Genomic DNA, 22,804 nt, shown 5'->3' on the forward strand with positions numbered 1-22,804 from the left:
ATGGTTGAGAGTCCGCCTGCCGATGCAAGGGACACGGGTTCATGCCCCGGTCCGGGAAGTGGCTGGCCCATGGCCACTGAGCCTGTGCTCCGCAATGGGAGAGGCCACAACAGTGAGAGGCCCGCGTACCGCAAAAAATAAAAAAAATAACATGCAGCAAGTCGGGCCTCACACCCAGCCCTGCCTCTAGTCTTATCCTTTTCCTCTAAGACAACTTGCCCAAGCCTGGCCCACTTACCACCTCCCTAGGGAGAGAAGTGCTGGGGGGATTCAGTGCTGCTTGAAATAGCACAGGATGCTGGAAGCAAGAGCCATGGGTGGGGGGCAGGGGGGAGGGCAGGAGCTGTATGAAGCCTGTGTGGGTTATTTATATGGTCTCAAAAGGAAGCATCCATGGAAATGTTCCTATTGATATTTTTAGACCTGACGCTTGGTCCTGCTGCTGCACTTTCATTTTTAAACAAGCAGAGAAGGGAGTGATTGATGCTGTCTGCAGTGCTGTTTCGGAGGCTTGGAGGGCCCATCTGACAGGCTAATGGTCATCCTGCCAGGCCCTGATCCACCTTCTGTCCCTTCTAGCTCTGGGACCTCAGAAGCTGCTGACCTCAGCAGGCAGCGAATAATACGCTGGCCGCTTGCTGCCAGGTCAGAAACTCTGAAGTTTACCCCCTGGCTCTGCAGCCCTGTGTGCTCGACCCCCACAGGTTTAGCATCCTCTACTTCCATACTCTGTTTCTCTGTGAATGCACATATATGTTTGCATAATAAGCCTTTGGCCGGAAATAAAATGGTTTAGAATTTAACGAGGTGATTAAGCAGGTTAGAAACTCACAACCACACAATAATCCATGAACTTAACTATCCCAGGGTCACTGAAGGGAGTTGAGTATTGTTACTGACTGATTTCTGTGGTTACTTTCATTTGCCCACACCAAATCAGTGTTCTAAACAAAAGATTTTTAATTATTTTAATTTTAAAAAATGTATTCCCAAGGATTCTGAATCCTGTGGCTTTCTCCTCAAGAAGAGAGAAGAAAGTTGGCATTGGGATCTTTTGCTCTGCAGGTATGGCTTCTCCTAAGTTCATGGATCAGAGTCCACTCCAGTTGGATCAATTCAGGAAAGTGAGAAGCTGGAGAGTGTTCAGGGAAAGGAAAGGAAGTTCTTAAATTCTCATGGCTGAGCAATGCATTGTTTGCTCCTGGGATTCAGACTATGACAAGGTGGGGTTCTCTTACAAACCTAAAAATTACATGGATGAAGCAGCTGAGATGACCCAAGAAAACTCCTAATGAGATCCGGAACTTCTCTCCTTGCTTTGTGGCCTGCAGATGTTATTGTCTTTTTTGTTCATATTCTCTCTCTCTCTCTTTCTACAACAGACCACAGAGACGGGTGAAGACGAGGAGGACCAGCCTCTCAGCCTGGCCTGGCCTTCCGATACCCACAAGCAAGTCACGTTCCTGGTTGTTTTCCCCATAGTGTTTCCTCTCTGGATTACCTTACCTGATGTTCGCAAACCTGTGAGTAAAGCATTTTTTTTTTTTTTGAAATGAATTTCTTGTAAAAAGTGCAGCATATAGCAGTATGCATAGCCTGCTTCTACTTGTCTTAAAAGGAAAAGGGGGTGACGTATACACATGTATATTCATATATATGTGCCTGAAATTTCTCTGGACAAATACACAATAATAGTGATGGTTCTGGCTGTTGAAACTACGTAATGAACAACCCCAAAACTTAGTGGTATGAAATGACAACCATTTTATTCTGCTCGTGGATCCTGTGGATCCGTAATTCAAATGGACACGCTGGGGATGGCTGGTCTCTGCTCCACAGTGTTTGGGGCCTCAGCTGGGAAGACTCAAGTGGCTGGGGGCTGGAATCATCTGGAGATGTCCTGGCTCATGTTTCTGGCACCTGGGCAGAGATGATTCAAATTCTGGGCTCAGCTGGGATTGTCTACTGGAGAGCCTAACGTGGCCGCTCTACGTGACTAGGGTTTTCTCACAGTATGGAGGCATCGGGATAGTTAGATGTCTTACATAAGAGATCAGGACTCCAAGAGTGAGTGTTCTAGCAACACAAGGAGAAGCTACATTGTCTCTGATGGCCTAGTCTCAGCAGTCACAGAGTCACCTCCACTGAACCCTACTACTCAAAGCAGTCATAAGTCTGTCTTGATTAAAGGGGAGGAGATAAGAAGTCTCCCTAGAATATATCGGTGTCCTATAGCATATGACACCCTTGATGGCAGCAGTTTCAGAGAACTTGTGACCATGGTTTAAAACCACTACAGTGATTGTCTCTGCAAAGGGGAACTGAAGGTCTGAGGCAGAAGGGTGACTCACATTTTGTTGAATATTTGTGTACACGAATTATTCATTCGATTCAAAAAATAATTTCCAGAAATGCATTCGTCTGGTGTAAATGCCTGTATGTCTGATCTGCTCCCACCAGTATTATCATTACCATAATCAATATTATTATCTGCCGCTATTATGTACTGGATGCTGTGAACACAATACCATCTTATAATCAGCAAAGTACAATCTGAATGTAGATCAAATCAAAAGAACATCCTTTCCCAGTAGTGTCAAACTGGGTTCCTGGGCCACTGTCCCAAAGGGTGAAAGAACTAATGAGAGATAAGGAGAAACAGCTCTACTTTTTATTATGGCCCTATACACACACATACTCATTCAACAAAAGTGTGTACCTACTATGTATCATGCTCTATCCTTGGTATACTCGATAAATTCTATTGTAAATCTCAGAAAACATCTAGTATGGGCATATGTATATATATATATATATATATATATATATATATATATATATATGCCTGCACTATATATATATAATTATATATATATATATATACATATATATATATATATATATATATATATACACACACACATATAATTGGCATAAGTAGAAAGAAACTTAGGCAAAAAGAGTTAACTAGCTGAAGCCTGGTCACTTCCTAGGTCATAGAGCTGAGATTCAGACCCAGGCCCGTGTGACCACACAGCTTGGGCTCTTCCTCATATTTCTTTTGTTTTTTTTTTGGTGGTACGCAGGCCTCTCACTGCTGTGGCCTCTCCCATTGTGGAGCACAGGCTCCGGACGCGCAGGCTCAGTGGCCATGGCTCACAGGCCCAGCCGCTCTGCGGCATGTGGGATCTTCCCGGACCGGGGCACGAACCCGTGTCCCTTGCATCGGCAGGCGGACTCTCAACCACTGCGCCACCAGGGAAGCCCCTCTTCCTCATATTTCTTGACGCCAGAAGGTAGAAATCTGAAAACATTATTTCTAAAAGCATTTGGAATAGAATACTGTGGTAACATCCAGCATAATGTAGCATCCCTCTTCAAGAGCCCTGTAATGATCACACCTTCCTCCCTTGAAAAAGACTGGAGAAAAATCCTGTCTCGTTACCCTGACCTAGAAATAATCCAACCTGATAGAGAGCCTTGTCTTGTCAAGTACAGGCCAGGAATGACCCCTCATTTAAGGACTCCTGACATTAGACGATTCCTAGGAAAGGGTGAATGTAGCAGGTGTGGCTCACTTAAGGTGCTCTACTAGGTTTCTTTGTTCAAGATGCTGTTACAGAGCATCTGCTGTATGCAAAGGCCTGGCTTCCGGGAAACCTGCAGCCAAATAGCTGGAATGCGTTCAGTTTCTTCTTGGCTCCCATCACACTGACATTTCTGAGATGTGTGTGCTCACATGCACTCACTCACTCATTCTCTCTGTCTCTCTCTTTCTGTCGCCATTGCTCTGCTGTTTAGTCCAATGCTTTTGCTTAGCTCAGGGAGGAAAATGAGGGAGACAGACAGGGTTTTCTAAATCCCCACAGCAGGCCTAGAGTGATATGGCCCAGAGTAGAGGGGCCTGGTTCACTGATAAGACTGACTGATGTTATCAAATAGATAACTAACAAGGACCTGCTGTATAGCACAGGGAACTATACTCAATATCTTGTAATAACCTATAAGGGAAGAGAATCTGAAGAAGAATACATATAATATATATTGGTTTGGCCAAAAATTTCGTTCGGTTAGTGAATACATTGTTCAATAAAACTCTTGGTGAAAATGAAAAATGTGTCTTTTATTTTCACTTAAAGCTGAACGAACTTTTTGACTAACCCAATATATAACTGAATTGCTGTACTGTACACCTGAAACTAACACAATATTATAAATCAACTATACCTCAATTTTAAAATTTTAATAATAATTTTAAAAATAAATTTTTAGGGCTTCCCTGGTGGCGCAGTGGTTGAGAGTCCGCCTGCCGATGCAGGGGACACGGGTTCGTGCCCCTGTCTGGGAAGATCCCACATGCTGCGGAGCGGCTGGGCCCGTGAGCCATGGCCGCTGAGCCTCCGCGTCCAGAGCCTGTGCTCTGCAACGGGAGAGGCCACAGCAGTGAGAGGCCTGCGTACCGCAAAAAAAAATAAATAAATAAATTTTTAACGAATGAGTGATTGATGTCAGCACACAACTGCTGAAGCCATCAGGAAGATGTGCAGGAATGGGAGGAAGCTGCCTATGACTCAAGGCCCTAGAATCTCAGGGTTGCATGGGACTCTTAGAGCAAAGGCTGGCAAAGTGTTCGTCCCCTCCGTGATCTGATCTGATAGGTCAAGGAAACTGTTAGGGAACATCAGAGTTCTCAACCTGTAACTCCTAGACAGCAAACAGGATTCCACCATGGCTGTAGTTACCTGGATCGAAACAGAGGCTGATACTCTTATCCTGAGGGGTTCAAAGCAAGCAAGTACAGCTGAACATGATGTCCCCCCTGTAGTACTGCTGACTGGTCATTCGCTGAGCAGCATCCCGTGGGAGCCAGCCCCTGCAGTGTGCACTGGGGTAGCCAATGGGGCTTTTCCTCACTGCACCCCCAAGGGCCATCCCTGGATGGACTGGATTTTTTTCTGTTTCTTTCTGAGTATACCATGTGCTGTTCCAAGCAGAAATGAGACTCCTAGGTAGAACACTGGGTGTTTCTAGATTTCCTCGGCAAATATTTACTGAGCACCTATTATATGCCAGGCATCAGGCTTATGCCCTAAAAGAGATATAAAGACACATTAGTCACAATTCCCATTTTTAAGATGCTCTAAACTCAGTAGAGGAAACAAAGCATGACCACATAGAACTACAGGGCAAGATTGCACAGCTGTACTAGTGAGAGCAGCTAGACTCGAACCCAAGTCTCCTGACTCTGGAGCGTTCTCACGCTACCATTTACTACAGTGGCTTTTCCCACACGATTCATGAGCTGTGCAATCATGGGAAAGTCACTTCTCAACTCTGGACCCCATATTTTCTCCTCTGTGAAATACAGGCGTGGAGAAAGCTCTCTAGATTCCCTGCCAGCGGTGATATTCTGTGATTCAGGAAAGCATAAAGAGATAACTATCAGTACAATATTGCTAATTTAAGGTGACCATATATCCCCGTTTGCCTGAGATAGTCCGAGTTTACTCTCAAAACATGCTGGTTTGAGTTATATGGTCATTCTTTGCGTACGTGAAATGCTGAACGAAAGCATGCCGATTGATACAAAGGCCAGTAAGTGGCTTCTTACTCATGCACAGCTCAGGAGAGTTTCATTAGGTTCGATCTTGTGTCAGTTAGCTCTTGCTGTGTAACACACCACTCCAAAACTTAGTGGCTTAAAACAACAAGCATTTTTTGGGCCCATAATTCTGTGAGTTGGTGATTTAGGTGGGGCTCAGCCTGACAGTTCTGCTACTTATACGGCTGAGGGCTGGTTGGTGTAGGCGTGTGTCAGCTGGAACACCTTGTCTCTGTTCCACTGGTCTTGTATCCTTAAGCAGGCTAACCTGGGCTTATTCACATGATGGAGTAGTGAATGTAGTGAAAATGAAAGAGTAGTGAAAATGAAAGCCACAAAGCCACAAAGACCTAGTTCAGAATCTGCACACTGTCATTTCCACCACATTCTATTAGTCAATGCAAGGCATAAGGCCAGCCTAGATTCAGAGGCTTGGGAAATAGACCTCATCTCTTCATGGGAGGAATTGCAAAGTGATACGGTCATTTTTGCAGTCTACCATTGTCCTCATGTCCTGCCACACGGGCCTCTTGAAAAATTACCTAGGGAGAGGAGAGACAGAAGAGAAAACTATCAATTAATAGACACTTGCTACTCCTCAGAGCCTGGCAGCTCTGCCTCCTGAGTAGTTTTTGAATTACCCATGGAGATGAGCATCCCAAACCTTGACAATAATTACAATGACAACACGATTTTTTTTTAACATCTTTATTGGGGTATAATTGCTTTACAATGGTGTGTTAGTTTCTGCTTTATAACAAAGTGAATCAGTTATACATATACATATGTTCCCATATCTCTTGCATCTCCCTCCCTCCCACCCTCCCTATCCCACCCCTCCAGGTGGTCACAAAGCACCGAGCTGATATCCCTGTGTTATGTGGCTGCTTCCCACTAGCTATCTACCTTACGTTTGTTAGTGTATATATGTCCATGCCTCTCTCTCGCTTTGTCACAGCTCACCTTTCCCCCTCCCCATATCCTCAAGTCCATTCTCCAGTAGGTCTGTGTCTTTATTCCTGTCTTACCCCTAGGTTCTTCATGACATTTACTTTTTCTTAAATCCCATATATATGTGTTAGCATACGGTATTTGTCTTTCTCTTTCTGACTTCACTCTGTATGACAGACTCTAGGTCTATCCACCTCATTACAAATAGCTAAATTTCATTTAATTTTATGGCTAAGTAATATTCCATTGTATGTATGTGCCACACCTTCTTTATCCATTCATCCGATGATGGACACTTAGGTTGTTTCCATCTCCGGGCTATTGTAAAGGAGCTGCAATGAACATTTTGGTACATGACTCTTTTTGAATTTTGGTTTGCTCAGGGTATATGCCCAGTAGTGGGATTGCTGGGTCATATGGTAGTCTGTAGTTTTTTAAGGAACCTCCATACTGTTCTCCATAGGGGCTGAACCAATTCACATTCCCACCAGCAGTGTAAGAGTGTTCCCTTTTCTCTACACCCTCTCCAGCATTTATTGTTTCTAGATTGTTTGATAATTGCCATTTTGACTGGTGTGAGATGATATCTCATTGTAGTTTTGATTTGCATTTCTCTAATGATCAATGATGTTGAGCATTCTTTCATGTGCTTGTTGGCAGTCTCTATATCTTCTTTGGAGAAATGTCTGTTTAGGTCTTCTGCCCATTTTTGGATTGGGTTGTTTGTTTTTTTGTTATTGAGCTGCGTGTAAATTTTGGAAATTAATCCTTTGTCAGTTGCTTCATTTGCAACTATTTTCTCCCATTCTGAGGGTTGTCTTCTGCTCTTGTTTATGGTTTCCTTTGCTGTGCAAAAGCTTTGAAGTTTCATTTGGTCCCATTTGTTTATTTTTGTTTTTATGTCCATTTCTCTAGGAGGTGGGTTAAAAAGGATCTTGCTGTGATTTATGTCATAGAATGTTCTGCCTATGTTTTCCTCTAAGAGTTTGATAGTTTCTGGCCTTACATTTGGGTCTTTAATCCATTTTGAGCTTATTTTTGTGTATGGTGTTAGGGAGTGATCTAATCTCATACTTCTACATGTACCTGTCCTGTTTTCCCAGCACCACTTATTGAAGAGGCTGTCCTTTCTCCACTGTACATTCCTGCCTCCTTTATCAAAGATAAGGTGACCATATGTGCGTGGGTTTATCTCTGGGCTTTCTATCCTGTTCCATTGATCTATATTTCTGTTTTTGTGCCAGTACCATACTGTCTTGATTACTGTAGCTTTGTAGTATAGTCTGAAGTCAGGGAGTCTGATTCCTCCAGCTCCGTTTTACGTTCTTAAGATTGCTTTGGCTATTCGGGGTCTTTTGTGTTTCCATAAAAATTGTGAAATTTTTTGTTCTAGTTCTGTGAAAAATGCCAGCGGTAATTTGATAGGGATTGCATTGAATCTGTAGATTGCTTTGGGTAGTAGAGTCATTTTCACAATGTTGATTCTTCTAATCCAAGAACATGGTATATCTCTCCATCTATTTGTATCATCTTTAATTTCTTTCATCAGTGTCTTATAATTTTCTGCATACAGGTCTTTTGTCTCCTTAGGTAGGTTTATTCCTAGATGTTTTATTCTTTTTGTTGCAATGGTAAATGGGAGTGTTTTCTTTGATTTCACTTTCAGAGTTTTCATCATTAGTGTATAGGAATGCAAGAGATTTCTGTACATTAATTTTGTATCCTACAAATTTACCGAATTCATTGATTAGCTCTAGTAGTTTTCTGGTAGCATCTTTAGGATTCTCTATGTATAGTATCATGTCATCTGCAAACGGTGACAGCTTTACTTCTTCTTTTCTGATTTGGATTCCTTTTATTACTGTTTCTTCTCTGATTGCTGTGACTAAAATTTCCAAAACTATATTGAATAAGAGTGGTGAGAGTGGGCAACCTTGTCTTGTTCCTGATCTTAGTGGAAATGCTTTCAGTTTTTCACCATCCAGGATGATCTTGGCTGTGGGTTTGTCATATATGGCCTTTATTATGTTGAGGAAAGTTCCCTCTATGCCTACTTTCTGCAGGGTTTTTATCATAAATGGGTGTTGAATTTTCTCAAAAGCTTTCTCTGCACCTATTGAGATGATCATATGGTTTTTCTCCTTCAATTTGTTAATATGGTTTATCACATTGATAGATTTGCGTATATTGAAGAATCTTTGCATTCCTGGAATAAACCCCACTTGATCATGGTGTGTGATCCTTTTAATGTGCTGTTGGATTCTGTTTGCTAGTATTTTGTTGAGAATTTTTGCATCTATGTTCATCAGTGACATTGGCCTGTAGTTTTCTTTCTCTGTGACATCCTTGTCTGGTTTTGGTATCAAGGTGATGCTGGCCTCGTAGAATGAATTTGGGAGTGTTCCTCCCTCTGCTATATTTTGGAAGACTTTGAGAAGGATAGGTGTTAGCTCTTCTCTAAATGTTTGATAGAATTTGCCTTGTGAAGCCATCTGGTCCTGGGCTTTTGTTTGTTGGAAGATTTTTAATCACAGTTTCAATTTCAGTGCTTGTGACTGGTTTGTTCATATTTTCTATTTCTTCCTGATTCCGTCTTGGCAGGTTGTGCATTTCTAAGAATTGTCCATTTCTTCCAGGTTGTCCATTTTATTGGCATAAAGTTGCTTGTAGTAATCTCTCATGAGCTTTTGTATTTCTGCAGTGTCAGTTGTTACTTCTCCTTTTTCATTTCTAATTCTATTGATTTGAGTCTTCTCCCTTTTTTTCTTGATGAGTCTGGCTAATGGTTTATCTATTTTGTTTATCTTCTCAAAGAACCAGCTTGTAGTTTTATTGATCTTTGCTATTGTTTCCTTCATTTCTTTTTCATTTATTTCTGATCTGATTTTTATGATTTCTTTCCTTCTGCTAACTTTGGGGTTTTTTCTTCTTCTTTCTCTAATTGCTTTAGGTGCAAGGTTAGGTTGTTTATTCGAGAGGTTTCCTGTTTCTTAAGGTGGGCTTGTATTGCTATAAACTTCCCTCTTAGAACCGCTTTTGCTGCATCCCATAGGTTTTGGGTCGTCGTGTCTCCATTGTCATTTGTTTCTAGGTATTTTTTTATTTCCTCTTTGATTTCTTCAGTGATCACTTCTTTATTAAGTAGTGTATTGTTTAGCCTCCATGTGTTTGTATTTTTTACAGATCTTTTCATGTAATTGATATCTAGTCTCATGGCGTTGTGGTTGGAAAAGATACTTGATACAATTTCAATTTTCTTAAATTTACCAAGGCTTGATTTGTGACCCACGATATGATCTATCCTGGAGAATGTTCCATGAGCACTTGAGAAAAACGTATATTCTGTTGTTTTTGGATGGAATGGCCTATAAATATCAATTAAGTCCATCTTGTTTAATGTATCATTTAAAGCTTGTGTTTCCTTATTTATTTTCATTTTGGATGATCTGTCCATTGGTGAAAGTGGGGTGTTAAAGTCCCCTACTATGAATGTGTTACTGTCGATTTCCCCTTTTATGGCTGTTAGTATTTGCCTTATGTATTGAGGTGCTCCTATGTTGGGTGCATAAATATTTACAATTGTTATATCTTCTTCTTGGATCGATCCCTTGATCATTATGTAGTGTCCTTCTTTGTCTCTTCTAATAGTCTTTATTTTAAAGTCTAGTTTGTCTGATATGAGAATTGCTACTCCAGCTTTCTTTTGGTTTCCATTTGCATGGAATATCTTTTTCCATCCCCTTACTTTCAGTCTGTATGTGTCTCTAGGTCTGAAGTGGGTCTCTTGTAGACAGCATATATATGGGTCTTGTTTTTGTATCCATTCAGCCAATCTGTGTCTTTTGGTGGGAGCATTTAGTCCATTTACATCTAAGGTAATTATTGATATGTATGTTCCTATTCCCGTTTTCTAAATTGTTTTGGGTTCGTTATTATAGGTCTTTTCCTTCTCTTGTGTTTCTTGCCTAGAGAAGTTCCTTTAGCATTTATTGTAAAGCTGGTTTGGTGGTGAATTCTCTCAGCTTTTGCTTGTCTGTAAAGGTTTTAATTTCTCCATCAAATCTGAATGAGATCCTTGCTGGGTAGAGTAATCTTGGTTGCAGGTTTTTCTCCTTCATCACTTTCATTATGTCCTGCCACTCCCTTCTGGCTTGCAGAGTTTCTGCTGAGAGATCAGCTGTAAACCTTATGGGGATTCCCTTGTGTGTTATTTGTTGTTTTTCCCTTGCTGCTTTTAATATGCTTTCTTTGTATTTAATTTTTGACAGTTTAATTAATATGTGTCTTGGGGTATTTCTCCTTGGATTTATCCTGTATGGGACTCTCTGTGCTTCCTGGACTTGATTAACTATTTCCTTTCCCATATTAGGGAAGTTTTCAACTATAATCTCTTCAAATATTTTCTCAGTCCCTTTCTTTTTCTCTTCTTCTTCTGGAACCCCTATAATTCAAATGTTGGTGCATTTAATGTTGTCCCAGAGGTCTCTGAGACTGTCCTCAGTTCTTTTCATTCTTTTTTCTTTATTCTGCTCTGCAGTAGTTATTTCCACTATTTTATCTTCCAGGTCACTTATCCATTCTTCTGCCTCAGTTATTCTGCTATTGATCCCATCTAGAGTATTTTTAATTTCATTTATTGCATTGTTCATCATTGTTTGTTTCATCTTTAGTTCTTCTAGGTTCTTGTTAAATGTTTCTTCCATTTTGTCTATTTCCAAGATTTTGGATCATCTTTACTATCATTATTCTGAATTCTTTTTCAGGTAGACTGCCTATTTCCTCTTCATTTGTTAGGTCTGGTGCGTTTGTATCTTGCTCCTTCATCTGCTGTGTTTTTCTGTCTTCTCATTTTGCTTATCTTACTGTGTTTGGGGTCTCCTTTTTGCAGGCTGCAGGTGCGTAGTTCCCATTGTTTTTGATGTCTGTCCCCAGTGGCTGAGGTTGGTTCAGTGGGTTGTGTAGGCTTCCTGGTGGAGGGGACTAGTGCCTGTGTTCTGGTGGATGAGGCTGGATCTTGTCTCTCTGGTGGGCAGGTCCACATCTGGTGGTGTGTTTTGGGGTGTCTGTGGACTTATTATGATTTTAGGCAGCCTCTCTAATGGGTGGGGTTGTGTTCCTGTTTTGCTAGTTGTTTGGCATATGGTGTCCAGCACTGTAGCTTGCTGGTTGTTGAGTGAAGCTGGGTGCTGGTGTCGAGATGGAGATCTCTGGGAGATTTTCGCCGTTTGATATTATGTGGAGCTGGGAGGTCTCTTGTGGACCGGTGTCCTGAAGTTGGCTCTCCCACGTCAGAGGCACAGCACTGACTCCTGGCTGCAGCACCAAGAGCCTTTCATCCACACGGCTCCTCAATTTGGGATGACTCGTTGTCTATTCATGTATTCCCCAGATGCACAGTACATCAAGCTGATTGTGGGGCTTTAATCCGCTGCTCCTGAGGCTGCTGGGAGAGATTTCCCTTTCTCTTCTTTGTTCTCACAGCTCCCAGGGTTCAGCTTTGGATTTGGCCCCGCCTCTGCGTGTAGGTCGCCGGAGGGCGTCTGTATTTTGCTCAGACAGGACGGGGTTAAAGGAGCCGCTGATTCGGGGGCTCTGGCTCACTCAGGCCGGGGGGAGGGAGGGGCACGGAATGCAGGGCGAGCCTGCGGCGGCAGAGGCTGGCGTGATGTTGCACCAGCTTGAGGCGCGCCGTGCGTTCTCCTTGGGAAGTTGTCCCTGGATCCCGGGAACCTGGCAGTGGCGGGCTGCACCGGCTCCCCGGAAGGGGGGTGTGGATAGTGACATGTGCTTGCACACAGGCCCCTTGGTGGCGGCAGCAGCAGCCTTAGCGTCTCCCGCCCGTCTCTGGGGTCCGTGCTTTCAGCCGCGGCTTGCGCCCGTCTCTGGAGCTCCTTTAAGTAGCGCTCTTAAACCCCTCTCTTCACGCACTGGGAAACAAAGAGGGAAGAAAAAGTCTCTTGCCTCTTCAGCAGCTCCAGACCTTTTCCCGGACTCCCTCCCGGCTAGCCGTGGTGCACTAACCCCTTCAGCCTGTGTTCACGCAGCCAACCCCAGTCCTCTCCCTGCTCTCCGACCAAAGCCTGAGCCTCAGCTCGCAGCCCCGCCCACCCCGGCAGGTGAGCAGACAAGCTTCTCGGGCTGGTGAGTGCTGGTCGGCACCAATCCTCTGTGCGGGAATCTCCCCGCTTTGCCCTCTGCACCCCTGTTGCTGTGCTCTCCTCCGTGGCTCTAAAGCTCCCCCCTCTGCCTCCGCCCGCAAAGGGGCTTCCTAGTGTGTGGAAACCTTTCCTCCTTCACAGGTCCCTCCCACTGGTGCAGGTCCCGTCCCTATTCTTTTGTGTCTTTTTTCTTTTTTTCTTTTGCCCTACCCAGGTACATGGGGAGTTTCTTGCCTTTTGGGAGGTCTGAGGTCTTCTGCCAGCATTCAGTAGGTGTTCTGTAGGAGTTACTCCACGTGTAGATGTATTTCTGGTGTATCTGTGGGGAGGAAGGTGATCTCCACATCTTACTCTTCCACCATCTTCCCCTCCCCGATTTTTTTTTAAGGTATACATCTAGTTTCAGAGTAAATAGTACTCCCACTTGCTTTTATTTACACTTCATTTATATGCAAATTATATGATAGTGCTTGTTGAATTATGCATATTTCCAGCTCAGGTAATTAATGGTGGGCTTCACTTTTATAGTTTTCTTAAATTAATGGCTTTTAGAAGTACAAGAACTGAGATGCAAACCTTAATGAGGAATATGTCTTTGATGAAAATTGAAAATCATAAAGGAAACAAAGACCCCAAAAGTTTTATTTTCTCATGGCCTAGGATGGATGTTCTTACAAAACAAGAATGCATCTCATGAGATATCAAAATATGACCCATCAGAGCTAGGAAGGTGCTTCAGAACCCAGCTAGGTTTTTGCAGTTTCTATCATGCATTGGTTCATTCACCAAGTATTTATTGTGTCTACTATGTACCAAGCACGGTTCTAGCAAGGATGGAGTGATTGAGGCCCTGAGAAGTTGAGTGACTTGTCCAAGCAAAACCAGCTAATAAGAAGCAAAGCCAAGACTCTAGGCCATATCTCTGCAGTCACTTTCACCTTTCTTAACTCTTAAAAATCAAAATGAGCTTAATATTGTCTAATAACATCTGCCATTACTATCCAAGCACTTGTTCTGTGCCAGGCAGTTTGCTAGACACTTCATGTGTGTGGAAGTCCTCAAAACTACTAGACATTGTTATTCCTCCCATTTTACAGAGAAAGAAACTGAGATTTAGAACGATTAAATAATTTGTCTCAGGGCACAGAGCTGGTAATTGATGAGCAAGGATTTCAGTACTGGTCATAGTAATCCAGAGACCATACTTTTAATCTTTAACAGGATTGCTTTGGAGAACTCTGTTAAATATGTATGCCCCAGAACCTTGCACAGAGGAGATGCTTAGTGAATATTTGTCGAAAGTAAGTTAGGAGATGGCCAATTTGTGCGACCAGCTAATGTCCAGTAATGTTTTTTAAGCCAAGAAAATATCACTCTGATGTACTAAAAACTTCTAATGAGAACATTAGCTGTCAATTATACAAGTAAACCATTACATTGGAACAAAACGGACACATGTGCCAGCCAACGCATGGATACAATTTGCTTTTTGCTGCTTGGTATGAGGTCCATCCCAGCAGATGTCAGGATGAGCCGCCATTACTAACCATAAATTGACACATCAGACCTTGGCTTCAGGAGCTCTTTTCTTCCTTCCAATGAGACTGGTAACTAAATAAGAATACACGTGCTACTGGGCAGTGATAACTGGAATGAGACCACAGAGTCCGAAGAAGGGAAATAGTCCAGAAAAAAACGAAAGAAGGCATTACCTGGGCTGTGAGATTGGAAATGGTAAGGTACTTTGACAGTCGGGGAAACGCTTAACCAAACTGTTGATGCATGAAAGGTTGATGCTTCCAAAGCAGGAACAATATGGGAGGCTGGGTGAGGCAGACGGTTGTACAGCTGGAATGCTAGTCTGTATTTCCCTGAGGCTCTTTATTTGCTGACATTCAGAGCATAGGCTAGTATTATGATGATCATTATGTGTCCAAAGTCGGGTATATTTTGAGCATTATTGGCCCTGTCTTTCTTTAGGAATGAGTATAACCTAGATTCCTAACATCTAGGAATGCGTGCTTATATAGTCAGAGAGACCTAGATTTGAATTTCATGTCTAGTTCAAGATCTGGGTACAGCGTAAGTGCCCAGCCTTTACCTACCCCTAGTTAATGATGAAGATCTGAAATTTTACAAAGAAAAAATATTTTTAAACCTTTTTTTTTTCAGTGAGTTCCTAATCCAATACTAGGTACATTTAGATGTCCACTAATGACTACCTGGCTTCTTGATGAAGACTCATGAGCATCAAATTTTGAAACACAGAGATTTTCAATATGTTGGTGTAAACTTAGTACCTTTAAATCCTTAGTCCGATGCCTTACTTTCTGCCTTTTGACTGGGGAATGGTCTATGGTTCAGGGATGATATTTTTTAGATGAGAAATATGTTCAAATAATTTGATTCTGACTTGTGATGCTGTATCAATGAACAGACATGCAAAGGTACCAAAAAATTAAATAATAAAATAATAGTTACATACTTAGTAAGTGAGCTAACCTGGAAAGGGGCCATACCTATGAAATGAGGACTCTCCCAGGATATCCAGTCCATGTGCCATGTCATAAAGTGTGGAGATGGTACTCCGTTCCCTCCCAGGATGCTCAAAATCAAGCTAAGGATTGGCTACTGCTCAAACCACATGGGTGGTCCCACATCACAAGAGGGGGCCCTTCTCTTCCCTGTGATAGAGCATGGCGTGGGCGATGAAGCCCTCATCACACCTAGGATCCTGAAACAGTGACTTGTGGCCAGAGGAAAAGAATAGGGACTCTAATCAGCTGATTGCCTTGCCTGGGAAAAATTGATTTCTTGGCACTGGCAATTCCAAGGCTCAGGGAATCTGGTCTCCAGAATCCGCTGAACCCCTTGCTTTAAAGGAATTTGCTTTCAAAGTGAATGTCTCAAGCTCCACTTTGAAAAATTGATGCCTTTTTTCCCATAACCCATTAAATAGTGCTTAGGTCCCCAGAAGGAGTCTGAGTCTTTGGCTGAAATATTTTCCTTCTAAGAAAGGGAAGGAGTAGGGGGAAGCATTTAAGAATAAGGTTGTAGCTACTCACCGTGGTTAATGCTTTCTCCAATTTAATCAAGCCCACTGGTCTTCCAGACATCCCAGCTAACAAAAGGCCCAAGAAAAAAACCACAACCACTGAAAGAAAGAAATATGGTTATTGTGAAATTTAATAGAACCATGTGAATGATAATGAAAACATATTAAAAACTTGAAATTAATAGAAAGAATATAAGCCTTTTTGGGGCAATCGACTGTGTTCATCATTAAAGATATTCAAAAGATTACCAGACACAGGTTTACCTTTTCCTTTTAATGAAGCTCTCAAAAGCCATGGCAGAAGTGTTCTATGTGACTGCCCAAGGTCAGCTCTTCAGACAAGTGAGATAGCTTTCATCCAGGTCAACTCCAGGATTCATTTCTCTGGACAAAATTGGATGGTGTTATCAAAGCAAAAAATGAGATTGTTTCTCAAAGTGGAAAGCTTTGAAAGAAAAAGTGTTTGGCAATAATAAATGAGAGACTCTCTGAGAGCATCCTGTTATCTGAGCATGTTTTAAAGGATCCCAGTTTTGCAGAAAGGGCATCAACAGGACACCACTACCATCCGGTGCAAGCGTGGATTTCCCTATAGTGGGATGGATAAGAAACACTGCATTTTGGGTGTCTGATTTTGGCTGATGTTTGAAAGAAACTTTGAAAGTGCTCATACTATAAGCCTGAGATTGCACAAAGCCCAGGGCTAGAAGCATAATAGGATACAACATAGTTAGGGGTGGAGAACAGGAGAAAAAGCATTCCCAAGAACGTCTACTGTGCCACCCCCTGGAGAGCAGCACAAGTGAGCATCTGCTGTTGATACTTGTGTGGCTCCAACGTCCTGGAGACTGGCCATCCTCAGGAATCTGTATTAATTGTGGTGATGGCTCCTTCTGTGTGGCTTTTCCTCATAATTCACGGGACTGTAAAATGAGCCAGTGTATTTTGGAAACGATTGATCCTTCTTATAAAATGTAATTAATCCTGTAGGCTTTCTGGCATATGGATTATTAGGATACATGGGTTGAAGCAACAGAAACTGATTCTCATGAAATTGAAGAGAAGGTAGAAAAGGGAGCAGGAGAGGGAGAGAGAATGTGGGGAATTGAGGGATTGAAGGCAAGACTGAGAAACCAAGCCTTGGAAAGGGCAGGAGCAGAGAGCCTCTGAGAAACCAGCAACAGGAACAGACATTCTCCTCAAAAGACTTCCATCTCAGAAACTAGCTTTGGGATGGTTCGGCTTCCACCAATTTCACATTCTCAAGAGAGAATCTTAACGTCCCAGCTTGACCAATGCTTGGTCATTTATTGCTAATTCTACCAGGACTGCAGGCAGTGAGGGAGAAGTAGCTGAATTGGTGGTCTTAGCTTTGAGCTAGCAGATCACCTCAGTTAGCACTCACATTCTCTCCTCTTTCTGGTTCTCTTTCAGTCATCAAGGAAGTTTTTCCCCATCACGTTCTTCGGCTCCATCACCTGGATCGCAGTATTCTCTTACTTGATGGTCTGGTGGGCACATCAGGTAATGCCTTGAGAGTGACACACATCTGCCTGGATTTTCTCTTGGTTGCTAAGTGGCTAACCAGTGTGTTTGCTTTCTGAAACCGTCACAACAGTATTGCATCTAACAAATTACATATTCCAGGACTAAAGGAATTTATTCCACTTAACTTTCCCTCGTCTCCTGGCCTTTCCCTATAGCGTGGACTCAAATCGGCGTAGCCCCAGACAGCCATGTGGAAGAAAGGCAAGTCTCACTGCTTCTTGCCCTCTAAAGCCTGAAGCCAGGCCAACCCAGGCCTGGAGGAATGTCAGAGTTTTTCCTGACTCAGCAGCACTTACTTTCTCTTGGGCAGCCACTCACCTCATGTTCTCATCCAACTGGCTCTTAGGAGAAGAACTGGAGACAAAATGGTCTCTTCCTTGAGCCTCCATTTACAAAAATGATGATGTATTTCCCTTTTACTACTTTTAATTCAATACCAGTCATAATGCCCATCACCAGAATAAACTCTCAGGAATTTTGTTGCAACACATGAATGGAGGAATGCGATGCAAAGGTCTTACATTCTCAAAGACAGTAATGGTTACCATTATTGATTGAATGTATACTACATGCCAGGTAATTCACATCCCTTTGTCCTTGTACATGGGTATAATTTCTATGAGGGAGGTACTATTATTATCCACAGTTTACAGATAAAGAGTTAAGCTTAGAGCTAATTAAAAAAAAAAATGCCCAGGATCATTTAGGTAGTAAAAAGCAGGACTGAGAGTCTAACCCAGCACTCTGGAGCTCCAAAACTCATGCTTTTAATCTCTATTATAACCTACATAAATTCCAACTGCCCACTTGTATTCTTTGTCTAATATACCCTTAAAATTATTATACTTCTTAACAGAAATAAAATATAGCAATTTGAAATAAGGAAATATACACCAAGGACATATGTGGATAGAGTTCTCAACGAATGCTGCTGGAATAATTGGATTTCTGTATGCCAAAATAAATGAACTTAGACATTTACCACCTGCAATACTCAAAACTTAACTCAAAATGCACGATAGTTCTAAACATAAGAGCTAAAAACATCTAGAAGAAAAGAGAAAATCCCCATAACCGTGGGATAGGCAAAGAGTTCTATGATATAACACCAAACCATGATCCATAAAAAAAAAAATTGATTAACTAAATGTCATCAAAAGTAAAACTTCTGCTCTTCAGAAAACCTCATTTAAAAAATGAAAAGACAGGGAATTCCCTGCCTGTCCAGTGGTTAGAACTCTGCACTCTCACTGCCGAGGGCCCAGGTTCAGTCCCTGGTTGGGGAACTGAGATCCCATAAGCCACGTGGCACAGCCCAAAAAAAAACCCAAAAAGTTGGAAAGACAAACCACAGACTGAGAGAAAATATTTGCAAATCATATCTCTCTGATAAAGCACTTGTATCCAGGATATATAAAAAGCTCTTAACGCTCAATGATAGAAAGGCAAGCGTCTACAGGCATCTTAATGTTTAAGATGGACAAAAGATTTGGGTAGATATTTCACCAAGAAAGGTATGCAGACGGCTAATAAGCACAAGAAAAGATATTGAACATCATTATTCATTAGAGAATGCAAATTAAAACCACAGTGAGATACCACTTCACACTCACTTGGATGGACTTAATCAAAAAGACAGAAAATAACAAGTGTTAGAGAGGATGTATAGAAATTGGAACCCTGATATGTTTCTGGTAAGAATGTAAAACAGTGCAGCCACTTTGTAGACAGCTTGGCAGTTCCACAAAATGTTAAGCACAGAGTTACCATATGAGCCAGTCATTCCACTGTCTATATACCCAAGAGAAATGAAAACATCTGCACAATTTATACACAAATGTTCACAGCCGCATCATTCATAATGGCCAAAAAGTAGAAACAATCCAGGTGTCCATCAACTTGTATGGGTAAATAAAATGTGGGATAGCCACACAATGGAATATTATTCTACAATAAAAATGAATGAAATACAGATACATGCTACAGTGTAAATGAACCTCTAAAATATTATGCTAAGTGAAAACAGCCAGTCACAAGAGATCACATGCTGTGATTCCATTTATATGAAATGTGAATAACAGGCAAATCTGTAGAGGCAGAAAGTAGGTAACAGGTGCCTAGGGTTGGGGGGGTTGGAGGGCTATGGGAAGTGACTGCTAACGGATATAGAGTTTCTTCTTGGAATGAGGAAAAATTGAACTTAAATTCTGGTGATAGTTGCACATCTCTATAAATATACTAAAAAACCGCTGAATCATATACTTTAAATGGGTGACTTTTAGGGTATGTGAATTATATCTCAATAAAGTTGTTCAAAAATAAACATAAGGGGCTTCCCTGGTGGCGCAGTGGTTGGGAGTCCGCCTGCCGCTGCAGGGGACACGGGTTCGTGCCCCGGTCCGGGAGGATCCCACATGCCACGGAGCGGCTGGGCCCGTGAGCCATGGCCGCTGAGCCTGCGCGTCCGGAGCCTGTGCTCTGCAGCGGGAGAGGCCACAACAGTGAGAGGCCCACGTACCGCAATCAATCAATCAATCAATAAAAATAAACATAAGATACCACTTCACAACCATTAGGATGCCTACAACCAAAAAGACAGACAATACCATTTGTTGATGAGGATGTGGAGAAACAGGACTGCATATATTTGTCAAAGCTCACAGAACAGTATGCTCTTTTTAAAGGGTGAATTTTACTGTATGGAAATTCCACCTTAATTTCTTCAGAAAGAAGATATGGCATCACTAACAAAATCCACTGGAAATGTTGGCTGATAAACCAAGCATTATTCCTACAATATATTTTATATTATTCCTATCAGAGTTATTTTACTGACATTTGACCTCAGATTACTCTTCCTTAATATTTCCAAAAAATCCTCAGCCCCCTGAAGAAGTTCTGTTTGCCCCGAAGTCATTATTTTCTACATTTGTTGAAAGATGTTTGCTACCGATACCCAACAGAAATCATTGCAGAAGGTAAGCAGCTTCTCAGCCTCCAGATTTCCAGGCTAAAAGGAGTGCTTGTTTGCCATTTATAGACATATAATGGCCTTTCCTAATAATCATTTTTATTCTTCCATGTACTGATAAAGGAAAAAAAGTTATTTTTTTCACTTATTGGAATCTATTGTTTTCTAGATATTTCTCTTTAGTCATCCTAGGAAACATCATCCTACAGGCTTCCATCTCTTTCTCTACTCTTTAATGATTATCTTCATTCCACAATCCTGTTTCCTTTTCATTCCCTTGTAGATAAATACAAACACAATGCCTGGAACAATAATAATTACTAAAAAAAGCCCAGAAATATAAAGTGCATAAAGAGAAGCCTTACTAGTAAATAATGAATGAGAAGTTCCTCTTTCTTTTCTCCAAAGAAATGCTTTTCTCTTTCAAAATATCCAGACAGCTGATCAAAATAGCAGATTCTGTTCTAAGTCTGTAGCTCTAATTCTGTCATTTGTACTTCTAAACTGTAAAAGCTATAAAGATAACAAGTGCACCATTTGGTGCTCAACTATTTTGTTATCCACAGTTTTACCAATAATAAATGCTAGTTAATACAATTATTTGGCTACTGTTTGGCCAAAAATAAATGCCCTTCACATAAAACACTTTGTGCATACTTTCCTTTAGTTTGGGGAGTTTTTTGCTATTACATCTTGAATCTTCATCTTAGTAAATTTCATGGGTGAAGAAAACCTGTGATTAAAATCTATCCCTCATCTAGTTAATTGAATGTTAATTCTCGGTTAATGCTAAGAGTCAGATACAACCTCATGTCTCATTTAGCCAATATGACATTTTGCAGATCCTCACTAAACCACAGCAAGGAACTGGATCATGGAATATTGGAGCAGCACTGGATATGGATTCTGAGCGGCCTTGTTATTTATTTCTATTAGAAAACAAAAGAATTTCCCCCAAGAGACTACTGAGGTCCTTTCTAGCTGTAAACTCCTCTGATGCTCCCCGATTTGATTAGAGTGCTGTCCCATCCATGCACCCATCACCTTGCCTCTGACTCGCCAAAAGCCCACTTCAGTGAAATAGACTCACAATGAGCTTCTGAAAACGGGTTCTCCTTCAGTGAAAGTGTTTCTAGAGCCACCCAGAGTCATCAGGGTTTTGATGTACAGTGAAAATTCGTCATGATTCACGTGACTTCCCACTTTGTAAACTGACCCTGCTAAACCAGCTTCTGTCCCTGCTGCCGGAACCCTGAGGGTTGCACTCTGATATGTTGGAGAGGGACAGGAGTAGTGTCTGAGTTATCACAGCTGATATTTATTGAACATTTTCTTTATGCCTGACACTAGTTGCTATTTGCTTTATATGCATCATCACATGCAATCATCCCAACAACTCTGAGGGTAGATATTATTATCCCCATTTTACACATGAGAAAAACTGAGACTCAGGGAAGTTGGCCACTGTGCCCAAGGAGTGGCAGGCTAGGATTTGCACCCAGGGCTTTTTGTACCCCATGCTAGCACTCTTAACCACACTCCCATTAACACCTCTCTTCAATTTCTGCAATTTTCTGTCGGTAGTGGCATTCAAACTCCAGATACAAATTTTTTTTAAATAGTCACTGCTTTAAAACTCCCTCTAAGATTTTAAATTACTAAGAACGTATTAGATAGTTTGGAACTTATGGAGGGCGACAATCATTTAGTCAGCATCTTCACAGTCTTTGAAAATGTTTCACTCCACGGACTTCCCTGGTGGTGCAGTAGTTAAGAATCCTCCTGCCAATGCAGGGGACACGGGGTCGAGCACTGTTCCAGGAAGATCCCACATGCCGTGGAGCAACAAAGCCCGTGCGCCACAACTACTGAGCCCACAAGCTACAACTCCCGAAGCCCGCGCTCCTAGAGCCCGTGCTCTGCAACAAAGAGAAGCCACCGCAACGAGAAGCCCACACACCGCAACAAAGGGAAGCCACCGCAACTATAAGACCGCACACCACAACAAAGGGAAGCCACCGCAACGATAAGCCCGCACACCGCAACGAAGAGTAGCCCCCACTTGCCACAACTAGAGAAAGCCCATGCGCAGCACCAAAGACCCAATGCAGCCAAAAATGAATAAATAAATAAATTTGTAAAAAGAAAATGTTTCACTCCAAATCTAACAAAAAATGTCATCAGGGAGAATATTTTGCTCAAATAGAGCACTTTTGTACAAAACTCTTGCTTAACTTCTTCTAGGAGAGTCAGTAAAAATCATGCTAGTAAAATCATCTAAGTATGCAGATTGATTTGTTTATTCAGCAAATAGGTATTGAAAGCCTACCATGTACCAGGCTATGTTCTGCTTATTAGGGAGACCATAGTGATTAAGGCCATGACCCTGCTCACGTAGATGTCACTCTGTAATGGGGAGCAGTGAATCTGTGCACCACGAGGATAGGTAAACTAGTTCAGCTCACCAGGCTCTAGAGCAGGCATGACCATCAAAATAAAAATAGCTCCCAACTATGTTT

At 41.9% G+C, this 22,804-nt stretch overlaps 1 protein-coding gene across 3 annotated transcripts in view; it reads left to right on the forward strand.

The window, feature by feature from the left end:
* The window catches only part of SLC24A2 (solute carrier family 24 member 2), a 240,652-nt gene that overhangs the window by 212,081 nt on the left and 5,767 nt on the right, over positions 1 to 22,804 (forward strand). For 2 of the 3 annotated variants that reach the window (XM_065879052.1, XM_065879053.1), the window contains 2 exons: positions 1,392 to 1,523; positions 17,201 to 17,290. In XM_065879052.1, the coding sequence (XP_065735124.1) occupies positions 1,392 to 1,523; positions 17,201 to 17,290 (222 nt within the window). Of the gene's footprint in view, positions 1 to 1,382; positions 1,524 to 17,200; positions 17,291 to 22,804 lie in introns of all 3 variants that reach the window. The other variant, XM_065879051.1, reaches the window with a different exon arrangement.

This window comes from Phocoena phocoena, chromosome 6 (assembly GCF_963924675.1).
Source record: "Phocoena phocoena chromosome 6, mPhoPho1.1, whole genome shotgun sequence".
In the NCBI taxonomy this organism is placed as follows: Eukaryota; Metazoa; Chordata; class Mammalia; order Artiodactyla; family Phocoenidae; genus Phocoena; species Phocoena phocoena.